This window comes from Arachis ipaensis, chromosome B04 (assembly GCF_000816755.2).
Source record: "Arachis ipaensis cultivar K30076 chromosome B04, Araip1.1, whole genome shotgun sequence".
NCBI lineage: Eukaryota > Viridiplantae > Streptophyta > Magnoliopsida > Fabales > Fabaceae > Arachis > Arachis ipaensis.
Window position 1 is genome coordinate 102,840,945 of NC_029788.2, and position 14,561 is coordinate 102,855,505.

General features: G+C 33.8%; 2 protein-coding genes across 3 annotated transcripts in view; one reads left to right on the forward strand and one right to left on the reverse strand.

Annotated features, from left to right (window-relative positions):
* Nucleotides 72–3,963, forward strand: LOC107639577 (ERBB-3 BINDING PROTEIN 1). Of its 2 annotated transcripts, none has more exons than XM_016343115.2 (10): nucleotides 72–232; nucleotides 379–499; nucleotides 676–760; nucleotides 916–1,065; nucleotides 1,163–1,316; nucleotides 2,526–2,741; nucleotides 2,945–3,081; nucleotides 3,164–3,255; nucleotides 3,351–3,530; nucleotides 3,636–3,963. In XM_016343115.2, the coding sequence occupies exons 2-10, from the start codon at nucleotides 409–411 to the stop codon at nucleotides 3,704–3,706; spliced, it is 1,176 nt and encodes a 391-aa protein (XP_016198601.1). In that variant the 5' UTR covers nucleotides 72–232; nucleotides 379–408; the 3' UTR covers nucleotides 3,707–3,963. The 2 variants fall into 2 exon arrangements, with proteins under 2 accessions (XP_016198601.1, XP_016198602.1); XM_016343116.2 differs by having other exon boundaries at nucleotides 81–232; nucleotides 382–499.
* The window catches only part of LOC107636789 (importin-11), a 14,212-nt gene continuing 7,316 nt past the window's right edge, over nucleotides 7,666–14,561 (reverse strand). The window contains 13 exon segments of the mRNA XM_021121425.1: nucleotides 7,666–7,987; nucleotides 8,397–8,668; nucleotides 8,766–8,835; nucleotides 9,119–9,175; nucleotides 9,243–9,349; nucleotides 9,769–9,990; nucleotides 10,093–10,137; nucleotides 11,022–11,180; nucleotides 11,886–11,990; nucleotides 12,079–12,261; nucleotides 12,905–12,994; nucleotides 14,365–14,499; nucleotides 14,542–14,561. The exon segment at nucleotides 14,542–14,561 is cut by the window's right edge and continues 88 nt beyond it. Of these exon segments, the coding sequence (XP_020977084.1) occupies nucleotides 8,507–8,668; nucleotides 8,766–8,835; nucleotides 9,119–9,175; nucleotides 9,243–9,349; nucleotides 9,769–9,990; nucleotides 10,093–10,137; nucleotides 11,022–11,180; nucleotides 11,886–11,990; nucleotides 12,079–12,261; nucleotides 12,905–12,994; nucleotides 14,365–14,499; nucleotides 14,542–14,561 (1,355 nt within the window). The 3' untranslated portion in view covers nucleotides 7,666–7,987; nucleotides 8,397–8,506.

Below are 14,561 nucleotides of genomic sequence, written 5' to 3' on the forward strand. Positions count from 1 at the left end.
AGCCAATCAGCTAATGACATTTTTGGATAGATAAACCCTTACACATAAGTTTATAGTAATTTTAATGTAATGAAAATGAAAAAATCCTATATAAGCCAAAGCTGATCTGCAAAGGTGTAACCCTAGTTGCACCGAGCCACAGCCACCTCTCTGCTTTTCTAACACTTGCACACCGTTCCATTCACTTCTAAAACCCTACCTTTCGTTCTTCACTGCCACCAAACCCTTCGCTGTTAGTGATTCTCCAAAACTCTTCAATTTCACAAATTCTAGTCTCCGTCTAACTTTTTTCTTTGCAAATTTTAGTTTTTTTTCTCACTATCGAATTCGGCAAATGTATGATATCCTTTTTTCTCTGTGTTTTTTATTTGTTGGCAGAAGTGAGAACAATTGAACAAGAAAGCAACCATGTCAGATGATGAAAGGGAGGAGAAGGAGTTGGATCTCTCTTCTCCTGAAGTTGTCACCAAATACAAGACTGCGGCTGAGATCGTTAACAGTGCGTTACTCACTCTTCTATTTTTTTTTTAAATTTTTTTAAATTATTCTATATATTTCATACATGAATATGTTGAATTATTAAGATACCGTTCTCTTTTCCAATTCCTGTGTTTTTTTCTTTCTTTCCTTTTTTTTATGTTGGTAATAATGGATGCCTTGTGTTTTTGGGAGCAGAGGCTTTGAAGTTGGTGGTCTCAGAATGTAAACCGAAGGCCAAGATTGTGGACATTTGCGAAAAAGGAGATTCATACATTAGAGAGTAAGCTTATATGTTCTCTTTTATAATTCAATGGAATTAGCAATGTTCAATGTTCTGTGCCATTTCTCATATTTGTATGTAATAGCTGTGTTAGTTTCTCTTTTTGTATTATGGTTCTTAGTGTTCAACTGTTTTCCCTTTTTCTTTTAATGAAGGCAAACTGGTAATGTGTACAAGAATGTTAAGAGAAAGATTGAGAGAGGCGTTGCTTTTCCAACCTGCATATCTGTAAACAATACAGTCTGTCATTTCTCTCCTCTAGCAAGCGATGAGGCGGTGTTGGAAGGAGGTGATATATTGAAAATGTAAGAGAGAGATGTTTGGAGAATACTTTTGTTAAGAATGGTGGGAGATTGGTTTTGGCTATTAATGCTAATTTATCTTTTCCGCATTTTTTCCCAGTGATATGGCTTGTCATATAGATGGATTCATTGCTGCTGTGGCACACACACATGTGCTTCAGGATGGCCCAGTTACAGGACGGGCAGCTGATGTTATCACAGCTGCAAACACTGCTGCCGAAGTAGCCTTAAGACTTGTAAGGCCAGGAAAGAAGGTAACTAGGTGCACCTTATAGGAATCTCTAGAAATCTTAAATGATTCTTATTCTGTGCTCTATAATTCGGACTATTATGTTCATTTTTCCAGTGCACTGGCTTATGTTGAACACAAGTTGTTTACTATTCTATATTTATAATATAGATTACATAGGCAATTCAGCTTATTGAAATATGCATGAAATTAGATTATTTTTAAATCTCTCTTTCAAGGGGGTTCATTGATCTCTAAAGGATGAAAAATATCATGAGCCATGGATATACTCCAATGAAGCTTCATTGTCATAGTTACACTGATAGAGGTCATGTATGCTTTTCATTGTGTAATCTCAGCTAGAGTTACTTGATTAACTTTTTAGTATACACTTGAGTAAAATTGCTTTCAAGTTCAAGCATATTAGACATACGGTTTTGTCACACCGATGGATTTTATCATGCACCATCATTCAAAAGTTTGCTATCTTTGGAATTTTGAGAAATATTAGCTGGTTCTGTTCCTTGATTTTGTCTCCCTCCCAAATTAATGTTTGGTTTTACAAAATGATTTTAAGTTTGGATGATATGATCTCCATATGATGTAGACATCATAGGCTATGGGTAATCCCAATGAAGCCATTTTTGTCATAGTTACACTGATGGATAATCATTCATCTTCCGTTTCATAGTTGGTCATCTTTTCCATGGTTATCTTTTCCATAGTCCTTTTACCGGAAAATCTTTTCCATAATACATTTTGACCATCTCTCAGGATATATAGACACAATCAAGTTGGTATCAACTTAGTGTGCTTCTTTGACACCAATTGGTTGCATTTGTAACTCATTTTCCAAGCCCTCCTAATACTTAAGGAAATCCATTCTTTGTAGAATTGGCAACTTTGCCGAGGTGATTAGTACTATATTGATTTCCTCTTTTCCCTGTTGCCTAAACATAATTGGCTTATAATAGTTTCACAGTCGTGCTGAATTTTATAGTCAGTATACTTGCTACTATAGCCAACATTGTACAAGGTTTAACATATTACTTATTGATATAAATGCTTAATTGAGGGAATGGTTTGTACTTTCATAGCAAATTAACAATTGATTTTTTTTGTGGTTTCTGATACAACTATTGATTTAATATAGAGATTGTTTCATGAATCATGATTATGCTGATTTATATTATTATTGTAAATAATTTATTAATCAATTTATTTCTCTTGGCAGAATAAGGATGTAACCGAGGCAATTCAAAAGGTTGCTGCTGCCTATGATTGTAAAATTGTTGAGGGTGTGCTTAGTCACCAAATGAAGCAATTTGTAATTGATGGGAACAAAGTTGTGCTTAGTGTAACAAATCCAGATACAAGGGTTGATGACGCGGAGTTTGAGGAAAACGAAGTTTATGCAATTGATATAGTAACAAGCACTGGAGAAGGCAAGGTAGGTATTTTATCTATTATGAATTGTCATGGGGGTTCGGCTATATTTTTATGTTGGTTGCCGAAGACCTAACACAACCCTCCTCCTTTATCCGGGCTTGGGACCGGCTATGTACCGCAAGTGTAACATAGGCGGAGTTATCACTTATGAATACGAGGTAATTATCGAATGAGTTGCTAAAGCAACTTCTTAATAACGTGCAGCCCAAGCTGTTGGACGAAAAGCAGACAACTATTTATAAGAGAGCCGTTGACAAGAGTTATCACTTAAAGATGAAAGCATCTAGATTCATTTTCAGTGAAATAAGCCAAAAATTTCCAATTATGCCATTCTCTGCTAGGTAAATTCCTACCTGCATATTTCTAGTATTTTATTCAAATGTGTTGTCTTCATTCTTCTAAGATGTTAATTGTGTGATACAGGGCTTTGGAAGAGAAAAGAGCTCGCCTGGGTCTAGTGGAATGTGTGAATCATGAGCTCTTGCAGCCATATCCTGTTCTGCATGAAAAGCCGGGTGAAAACTTTTCTTGGCCAGTAGTATGATTAAATCTATTGGTGTTTTGATTCATCTGAGTCATGCTCATGTTATGCACAATTAGTTGTTTTCAGGTGATTATGTTGCGCACATCAAATTCACAGTCTTGCTAATGCCAAATGGATCAGATCGAGTCACCTCTTATCCACTCCAGGAGTTGCAGCCAACGAAAACCATAGAGGATCCAGATATCAAGGCATGGCTGGCTTTGGGCACAAAAACAAAGAAGAAAGGTGGTGGAAAAAAGAAGAAAGGTATAAGATTGGTTATATGTTATCATTCTTTGCTGTATCGTATCATTGCTTCTATAGATTTCTGATTAATTTTCAATAACATGATTTTTTTTTTCTTCCTCATAGGTAAGAAGGGGGACAAGGCAGATGAATCAGCTGAAGCTGAGCCTATGGACTCTACAAATGGTCAAGAATGAGTTTAAAATGATCTCGTTTCATTTTTCAACCCCTTTTCAATTTTGGTACACTGTTCACTGAATTGTATCTCTGCTTGGATATGAATTTAGTATAGTATTCACTGTTCAAATATTAGATACTAACAGCAAAGTTTTCGTATGCCCATTATTGTTGCACCCCAAATGCTTACTTTGTTCTGCCTTTTCTTAGAGCAAATATCCCTTTTCTCAAAACAAAGAGTTTGTACTTTATAAAGATGGGTTTCAATTTGTTTTACCTAAGCTTTGTTCTGGTCAATAATAGTCTATATATATACCCTTTGATTTCAAATAATTGTTGATTTAAAAATTTGATTTGTTTTTAAATAAGTGATTATTTTGAAAAGCTAAGACAACATCAATTAGATTGGTTTTTTTCGTAACTGGCTTCTTTTGGTGACTGTAATTAGGCTTTGTTTAGTTGACTGATAGGATGGGACAGACATCAAAATATAAAAACAAAATAATTGTGTCTATCTAGTGTGTTTGGAAAAACTAATAAACAAAATCTAATGAACAAGGCATACAAATATTCAAAAAAGTTAAAGTTACTTTTAATTCAATCACCAATTCCACCCTCATTGTTACACACCAACCAAATTACTTTTATTCAAACAAATATATTCAATTACTTTTATTCAAGGAAAGTTCTGTGGTGTGGATTAGGAAAATATCCATACATGTAGATAGTGAGGTGTGTACATTAGGTAATAACGCATTGATAGGTTGATGTAGACGTTGTTGTGGTGCAAAATTATTATTAATGTGAGTTGTTGTGGTGCAAAATTATTATTAATGTGAGTGATTATAATGTTTGGAAATTGGGTTGAAACTTTTATGTTCTAATATGAAAACTGTTTGAATTTTACATTCTTAAATGGATTAAGAAAACAAGAACGTGCAGGACATTGTTTTGAGCTTTTACAAAGAAACCGAAAAAAAAAAGAGAATGATGTATGTTAATAATAATATAAAATATATATTTATTATTGCTTTAGTCAAATTATTAATACATAAAACTTATTATAATTAACGTGAATAAGTAAATAAGAATACAAATAAAAATAAAAAAATGAAGATTATGAAAACAAATAAAAATAAAAAGTCATGGAAATAAGTTAAAATAAAAATGTAAAGATTATGAAAATAAATTAACACAAAAATAAATAGTTAATGAAAATTATTAATATAAAAATTATGAAAAATAAGTGAAAAAATAATTAAAAATATATTTATTTTTTTATAAAAAAATTTAGTCCTCCTTCTTATAAATATTAATGAGTAAAAGCTCAAATCAATGTCCTGCAGGTTCTTGTTTTCTTAATCCATTTAAGAATGTAAAATCCAAACAGTTTTCATATTAGAACATAAATGATAAAAGAAATTCAAAGGAAATTGTATAATCTCATTTTGTACAAAACAAGAAGTCCATTTACCCTAAGCAAGTTCAAAAAGTTTCAGCCCAATTTTCAAATATTATAATCACTCACATTAATAATAATTTTCTTAAGAGAAAAAAATAAATAGGTTAACCTTTTGCCCAGCAAATATTTTCGTCTCTAACCATTTGAAAAATACTTTTAAGTCTTTGACCTTCACAAAATTTGGACAGATCAGTCTCTCTGTCCAAATGCCTCAGTCAGGAATTGATCCGTCCAAATGCCTCCATCAAGGACTGATCTGTCCAAGTTTTGTGAAGGTCAATGACTTAAAAAAGTATTTTTTAATGGTCAGGGATAAAAATATCTGCGGAACAAAAGGTGAGGGACCTATTTGTCCTTTTTTCTTTTCTTAAACTAAACTTGCGCCAAGTACGACAACGTCTACATAAACCTGCAGTGACAGCCTTTTGTGCTTGCAGTTCTCCATGCAAGTCAGAAGAAAGAAGCCAGGCGTTATTACCTGATATACACACCTTACTATTTATATGTATGGATCTTTTTTCCAATCCACACCACAGAACTTCTCTTTATTCAAACAAACAAATTCAATCAAACCTAAACAACACTAGTGATTGTAGATCTGGAACACATTAAACCCACATGCCCAGGAAGAGGGAACGAAACAAAAGAAAAAGAAAAGGAGCGACGGGAACGAAGGGAGGGAAATTGGGGAAGAAGGTGGCGCCGAGTATGAAACAAGGTGAGGGAAATGGGCAGAGGAAGATGGAGGAGGGGAGGGGGAGGGGGAGGGAGAGAGAGGAAAAAGAATTCTCAGGGTTAAGGTTAAAATTGAAATTTAAAAATTATTGAAGGATGGAAAAAAAACTGTATTTTGTCTATTGTAGTGTCTTAGCTTAAACGTGGTCTACAAATTTTGCATATTTATATTCTTCTGTCTTCATTAAATATTCGTGTTTTACCAAACCAAACAAAAAATGTGTGTTGAGACATGAACAACATTCAAACGCTGCCTTGTTAAATAAGAGTAAATGAGAAAAAAAACGGTAAGGGAGGATTAGTTTAATTTGTCCAAAATCAAGACAGGTGTGTAATTAGCTGCGGCCAGGGGAGTATGGGAGGATAATAGGAAAACCAATGTAGAAATAGGTACTTAGTTGTTTAATTGCTTTCTTCTAACAGTCAAATTTCTAAGCCAACTACTTCAATGAAAATGGCAAAAACATCTTTTCATAATAATATTTGTTTAAACAGTGTAACATATTTGTTTGACCACATTTTAAATAAAAGTAACACTTTTATGACATATAAAAATCAAGCTCTATAATTTTATCATAATGATCAAAATGAAGTATCTTTACATAATGACAATTATGAAATCTTCGTTGGAGTAGCCACTTATTTCTAATGCCTAACAATATTTATGGAGCAAAGGTAATAGATACCTCCTATAGACTGGTAGTCGTAGAAATAAGTATTAATTCAAAGATTGGGGCACGTAAAACTATTAAGTGAAATTGTTAATCTTGGTTTGCTTGGGATTCTCCTGGTGAGTTCAGTCCTAATGGTGAGGATTCTTCTTAGGACATGTTTGGTTGGAATGGTTGGAAGATAAAAGTAGAGGCAAACTTTATGCAAATGCCTTTTATGTATAAATTGATTAAATCCATACATATACATGAACATTTATTTGAATAAAAGCAAATAATCCTCATTGTTGCCCTTCAACTAAACAAACCCATACTCATACTTTGGTGCGGCTTTTTTGGGTTGACTTTTCAATTGGATTGTTTTATATGCTTTCATCCATAGATTTAGCATGAACGAAAGCAAAACGAGTTGCCTATCGTGGCTTTCGATTTTCTTTAATGGGCATGACAATGTTGCAAGTTTCTCATTAGGAATTCCTATTTTTCCAATTCATTACTACTCAAAGTCTAGGTGCTTTCTTACACAGCAAGTCTTTTAAATTAAACTCTCTTGGGGTCAGGCTCATACAATTCTCTCAAACTTTGCTTGGATCACAAGGCAAAAATTACAAATCGGTTTACTCTGTCCTGTAATCTATTGCTCCTTCTCTAGTAACAAAAATACATAATTTGCTCCCCTCTTTTTATCGTACGCTTCCTTTTCCTTTGTACGTCAGTTAAGATTGAATTTCTAAGTCAGATCAAAATAAAAGTTGCTACTATTACAGTTCCAAAACATTGTAACTTTGGAATTTAGGAAAAATTTCAAATGTTCCTAAAACACCAGTATTTCAATTTGTCATCAATTAAGATTATAAAAAGCTACTACATCACACCCAATAATTGAAAGTCATCAGTCTCATACGTACCAGTATCCACAGGTTGCACAAGTGTCATCAAATATTAATACATCTTAGTCGAGCTTCAGTACTTGAATAAATACTGAGTAAAATCTTACAATTTAAAGCTTAGGTTAAAGAAAAAAAAGAGATTGTATGACTTAACTAGTTATTTATGACTTTACATATTGATCCATAACTAGTGTGAGAAAATAGAAATAAAAATGTTAATCTAGCAAATAATATGCAATCAAAATTAACTTTTCCAGATTAGACTGCTGAAATTTCCACTACACATCCCAAAATGTTCAAAAACAGCATCTACACAGACCATTTCATATTTCCTGTAATTCTTCTCAGTTAAATAGAACACTGTAGACTCAATGCTGATCCTCCTTTTATATATAATAGAGGACAGCATCCTATTTACAGAGTTTCACGATGCCGGACTGGCATAACTAATGAATGATTTTTTAGTGCTAAAAAAACATGACTTGGAAACAATTTAAAATGTGAATAAAAACCAATAATTCTTGTAATAAGCTTGAATTTCACCTGCAGAAAGATAAGTTAACTGTCAGTTAACTAAAAATACTACTACATTAAAATAATCATCTAGTAATTTAATCCGCACACTATTTCTTAGTCCTAAATCTCGAGCCAGACATAATATATCATAATGCCAAAAAGGAAGAGATGGTGATGAGTACAAACTGGAAACAAATAATATGTTAATTACTGAAGCTGTTCCTGTCTAACAGTTTTTTCATTATTTTCAAGAAAACATCTCAAATTCAGTGTGCCATGATTTCCAGAGTTATAATTTGCAGCAAGTAGCCTATAGTTTTAAAGCTATTCAGTATATGTCAGTGATCCTGTAATCAACCTTACTATTATTTGGTCAATGCCAGCAACAGGTTATGTTTTCTTTCTGAAGTTGCAGCAAGCAAAAAAGGGAACATACCCTATAGAAAAGTCACAATCTATGGACAGAAGATCCGCAAATGCACATAGTTCCACCTGATCAACAACCACCAAGCCATGTCCCAGCCACAAACTATTATGGCACGCCAATTATGGCATCTTTAATGCTTGCTTCAATTGTGCAAGCGCAGATGGGTGCATATTGTTCATTGCAGCATTAAACGATTCTCCATGAATAGCAGCACAAGTTTGTAGATTTTCTTTCACAGAGTCCTCAAGTGATATGTGATTGATACGGTCTGAAAATTTGATCTGGAGAGAAAATATACATATGCATAACACCCTTTGTTTTTCATACAATCACATTGTCCCAGAATGAGTATTATGGTTAAGTTTCATAAATTCTTGCCTGTCTTTTTCTGAATTCTTTACTTGGGATATTGCCATCATCAGGAGACGTACTGGAGCTCATAACACCACTGTTATTTACATCAGACATAAAGAATTATATGATAGTAAAACATGAGCAAAAGCCATATAATAACAGGGACAACCCCTCAATTTCTAAACTCTTCAGTTGCCTTCAAAACCGTTCCCACTTCTAATAGGGAGAATAATATATCCTCGTATGAAAGTAAAACCGAACTCAGATCGGGTCCAAGTTCAATTATTAAACATGAAGTGCAAGAGACATATTAGGTTATAAAGTTTAAAATCTTTTTAGGAAAAGAAAAAGATAAAAACAAAATGCAAAAAACTAACCTGGATTCTTCCTCAGTCAAGTCACTGTTTCCTCCCAGAATTACACTTGTGCAAACACTGCACAAAACAACAAATAGTCATTTACTTCACATTAACATGTTTATGATGTTCACTATATTAGTACCTCAAAATTTGATCAAGTTTGTCAATGACTTGCGGTAGCCTTAATGTCAGAATTATTGAGAGGGCTAAGCCAATTGTCTTCTTCTGGATGCAAGAAACATTATCTACCTGAAAAAATTGAAAATGTACATTTACAATAAAGTAAGGATACAACATATTCAATAGGACCAAATGAAATAATTATGTCCAAATATTGGCTAAAGACATCACTGTTCAGAAATACCAATTGTTGTTTTTCCTACCCCATTCTTATGGTATTGAATGAAAAGAAAGAAAGAAATTGTATTAAAAATGCAGAAGATTATGAAATTCAAACATGATGATTGTTCTGCAGAAATATATATTCTCATATAAACATCAAAAGCCAAACAAATATAAATCATATTACAGTTTCAGACATGTAGAGTATTAAGTAATTCTTTGATATAAAACTAAACACAATACAGTTTCAGACTTGCGGAGTATTAAATAATTCAATTATTTAAAACCAAACAAAATTAGTCATATTATAGCTTAACAACACCAACCTTGTCGACCCAAATGTCAACCAGACAAAGAAGTATATTTTCTTGAACAGGTATGGATGCTGTTTGAAGGAGTAGAGAAGTAGATGGATCTGATGCTAATTGGGCAAGTGAGTTTGTATTCATCACCAGAAGCCTTGCTAGGATGGCAGCAGAAGATGCTTTGACAGATGTTTTAGAAGGATCACGGTCATCTCCTCCACTCAAACATATTAAAATTAATTTCTGAAATAAAAAAGAAATAACAGATTAAAAACATGTCCATATTAGTAACAAGGTGAGTTGAACACAAAATCCTATTTATTCAACAAGCATACAACTCCTTACTTGTAAAGTACTGCTAATGAGCGGTGGCACTTCCATAGGAAAACACTGTAAAGGGGCGAATCAAGATAAATTGTTTTGAGATTTTAAATCAAATACAACAAGAAACTAAATTCTAATCCAACTGAGACCAAATAATTAGAGAATGGTCCTGCACGGGTACAAGGTTGTCAGATATCCGCTACATGCCATAGCGCTATTGCGTAGCAGAAATTTAGCAAAACGCGAAGAGCCGCAATCCGCTATTGATACCTTGACCTCCTCTCAAGGTTGTCAAATATCCACATTTATCGGCGCAATAGCACTATTGTGTAGCGGAAATTTCACAACCGATGAGCTGCTATCCACTATTGATAACCTTGCACTGGAAATCGAGACACAAACACAGCCATTTATAATATCCATTTAGGGATGTAGACATCGGTTAAAACAAATCATTTACCGAAATAGTTCTCTAACACGAACTTTAGCAGGCTAAATTTGAAGTTAAATTGTTTATAATTAAGTTATTGCAAATTGAAGATGGAACCGCAACACCCTTTTGAATCAATCCTAAACCCTTCAAATGGTCCATTATTAATAGCTCCAATGACAAACCTTCTATGTGCTAAGAATGTCAACCACAATAGTCATAGTTAAATTCCCCGGTTATCATCTTGGTCCAATATCAAACTATTTAAGCAACCACCAAAGACTGAGACTAGTCCATATGCAAGCTTGTGGGAAACAGAGCAAGAAGCTACAAACTACATAGCCATCTACTAAAGTCTCAATGGTTCACCATTCACAACTAACCTTGAAATAATAAGCATGTAATGCACTCATCTAATGGTTAGTTTAATCTCCGATCAGTTAGATGGGAATGGGTTCAAGACTTGCACAAACTTCCACAATATATTGAAACTATATTTGTCAATATGGGAAAAACATACCTGTATTAAGATATCAATGACAGGTAGAACTGAAAGAAGACCTTTGTCATTAACATTTCCAACAACTAAATCAAGAATTTTAGCAATATTTGCAGCATGCATGCTCAGAAAGTCATTTCCACCCAAAATTATGTAATCTTCAATTATGTTTACTGCAACCTGTAATTCGACAAACAGAAATAACATACAAATAAAATAAACACGTTTATTATAATTATATCAAGAACAATTGGCCGTTACGGTTGGAGTAACTAAAACAATGACTCATCAAGAATAGATCACGAACCAAAGTAGTTATCAAAGAAATAAATACAGAAATTATAATAATCAGAGCGATGGCAGCGGCTGAAGTTTTTACACCTTTCCATGAAATCAATAGCTGAATGAATATTTAGTATTAACAACATTAACTTCATCTCAATTAAGTTTGATGTAAAGTAGATGACCGAAAAATACATTGATTAACTTCATATATATATTATATTGCACTAAGACCTTTTAATTTGGTACAAAGTAGAAACCAAGAGTAGTTTTACCTGTTTGAGTTTCAAACCTAACAAACTAAGTTCAGAAGCCAGAGATTCACCAAGCAATCAAATCAACTTTATAGTGGTCTAAAAATATTTAAGAGGTACAGAAGAAGAGATGGCAAGCAGGGAAATCAAAGGAAATATCTTTTAACTAATTTAAATATTTGTACACCATGTAAATTACCTCAAGTACAACCCATCAAGCTAACTAAATGACCACTTCATTCTATTGTCACTACTCACTATCAGTCTATCACTAACGCAGACTCTATCATTCTCCTGAACACAGATTCTTTTAGTCAAAATATTATTATAGTATGGAGAAAAATCTAACCTCTAAATGGTCAAAGCTTCTTTCCATGATATCCACAAGGCGTGAAAAATGTGGCAGTAATTGAGGCACCATTGACGGGGCATGGGAAAGTGTGGCCTCCCATAACTGAAAGGTTATGGAGTTGAATTATCATGACATTCTCGCACAAAAATCATACCCATCTTAATTAATAAGAACAAGACAGCATTATTACCAGCATGCTATCTTCTAGGAGATTCAGTTCATCTGGATTATTAATATTAATTCCATTCTCCAGAATTGGCAATAATATGCTGTAGCAAATGGGTGACTGGTAACCAAGTGCAACCACAAAGTTTTTCAAAGCAACAAGAAGCTGAATCTGCAGCAAACTTTCACCAGAGGATTCTTCCCAGACCTTGCAAAAATAGGAGCAATAGAGAAGATAAATTCATTTTGATAAGCTATATGTTTACCTTTAGCTACATGGATAACACCAGCAGACATAGGGTAAAAGGCAAACAATTAAGAGGTGAACATTGCCATTGAAATGTTTTTAGATTTATGCTTAATCTAGCATTCAAAATCAATATTCAACATCTTGGAAAGCTATTCTGGATTAAGTTCCTGAAATGCTCTGTACATATATCATAACCCTAAATTCATTGGGATAACTTATCCAACAATAACTAAGCCTAGTCCACTAAGTGAGATCAGTTACATGGATTAAAGTGTGCCATAGTGCTCTATCAGGAATCATATCCATGTTTAAACCATTAATAGCCCTTTTGGTCATTCCCCCCAAGTTTTCTCAGGTAGCATTTGGTTACTCACCTGCACCAAAATTTGGAGAAGGGGACAAATAAAAGAAAAGGAAAATTAAAAAAAAAAAAAATTATCCCTACTCAACATAGGACTTGGGCTACTTACCCGAGTCCCTATCACATACTTCTTCTCGAAATAAAAATCTTATTCACATTTTACTTAAATACTGACAGCCAAATATTGAATGTATAACACTAATAAGTAGAAAAAACAAAACATAGGATTCTCTTATGTACCTTCTGAAAAAATTGAACCAACTTTTCTGCAAATGGAATAACTTCACTAACATGAAGGATAAGGGTGGAAATCAAATTCAAAACCTGGACCTGGAGAAACATTTAAAAAAGAACATGATTTCACCAACTGGACTAAATCCAGAACAAATTCAGGTCAAATTATAATTCACAAGTACTATGTTTTAGCTCTTGCCAGCATTCAAAGTTAAAAAGAAGTTGAATGCCAACAATGTATATTTGGTATTAAACCACAACCAAATGTATGCATGCTGAGTCCTTTCACTAGCTTTAGTTATTAATAGCCTTGAATTCAGGCTTAAGGCAGTTGGACATCATGTGCCTTAGCCCATGTTCATGAACACTTGCCAGAGAATCAATCAGCCTCTGCTGCGTATCCCTTCTACACAGAACGCTGTTCAGTATATCTTCCAACATCACATCATTACTCTTCCAGAAACAAATTCACATGTTGTTCTTGCTCTCACTCAATGATCAGTGGTACCCAGAACCTAATTCATAATTAAAGCATGCAGCTCTCTTCCTTGGCAATGGCCTCCATTTCACACCATGAATGTGGTAATACTGAAGAGAGAAGCAATACATAGAAACACACACTACCGCATCATCAACAATGAATCAACTCCACACTCCCCAATGAGAAGGGAAAACAAAGTTGAAGACCAGAGGGGAATGCTTTCACAGCACAATCCTTCCCTCTCCATAAGTTTAAATGGTCCAACCAAGTAAGGTTATTACTATAAGCATCGACACTTCATTTAGCTGTCGTCTTCAAGTGTTGGACACATTTCAAACATGACACTCGTGCAACACGTCTTTTATGTCCAACTGTATCTTAATAAAAAATAAAAAAATTCAAACATGCTTGGTCACACCCAAATAATGATGTGTCAACGTGTCCAACTTTATTCTTATCCTATATTCTTAAAATGAGTTTATAAATAATAGGTATTATAAATTATCAATACAAAAATGATCTAAAATGTTTGATATAATTAAAAAAGAAATTAAAAACATTAAAAACTTAATTTGAACTTTAATATCAATAAAATATGAAAATACTATTAGATTTTGTCTACAAATCTCTCTCTCTCTCTCCCTCTCCCTCTCCCTCTCCCTCTCTCCCTCTGTGTGTGTGTGTGTGTGTGTGTGTAAGCTATATGTACATCCATCTTGCATTTGTGTATAAATACATGTGTTTTTTCACACACTTCCAGTGTATTTTGTATTTCAATAAGTATTCTATATGGGTCACTGATTTTTGTCTCCATCTCTATCAAAAATTAAAATTGATGTGTCCGTGTGTCCCGTGGCATCTCATGTCCGTGCTTTCATAGGTTATTACCTTCCATTCCCCACATTACAACTTCATCGAAAATAGACTCGATGACTTTTTGCCCCCTACCAAAAAATGGGAAATGTTTCCTATCAATAGGTTTTACCTTTGAGTCAAATTCCTGAACTTCATCAAACAGCTTGAAACATGAGTCCCAACAGATAGGGAGAAGATCAACAAACTCCCTGTCTGAAAAATTTGCATCTTCAATATGTAAACACAAGGATCGACAAGCTGCAAGCTAAAAGTGACACAAATAGGAAAACTGATAATTAGGAACCACAGTGACTTAGCAGAAAGAGC

Bases quoted from the DNA above. Each gene is read 5' to 3' on its own strand.
- LOC107639577 (XM_016343115.2), top strand. From the start codon at position 409: ATGTCAGATGATGAAAGGGAGGAGAAGGAGTTGGATCTCTCTTCTCCT. The intron at 500-675 runs GTGCGTTACTCA...TTTTGGGAGCAG, and splicing joins TGCGGCTGAGATCGTTAACA to AGGCTTTGAAGTTGGTGGTC. The intron at 3,082-3,163 runs GTAAATTCCTAC...TGTGTGATACAG, and splicing joins ATTATGCCATTCTCTGCTAG to GGCTTTGGAAGAGAAAAGAG.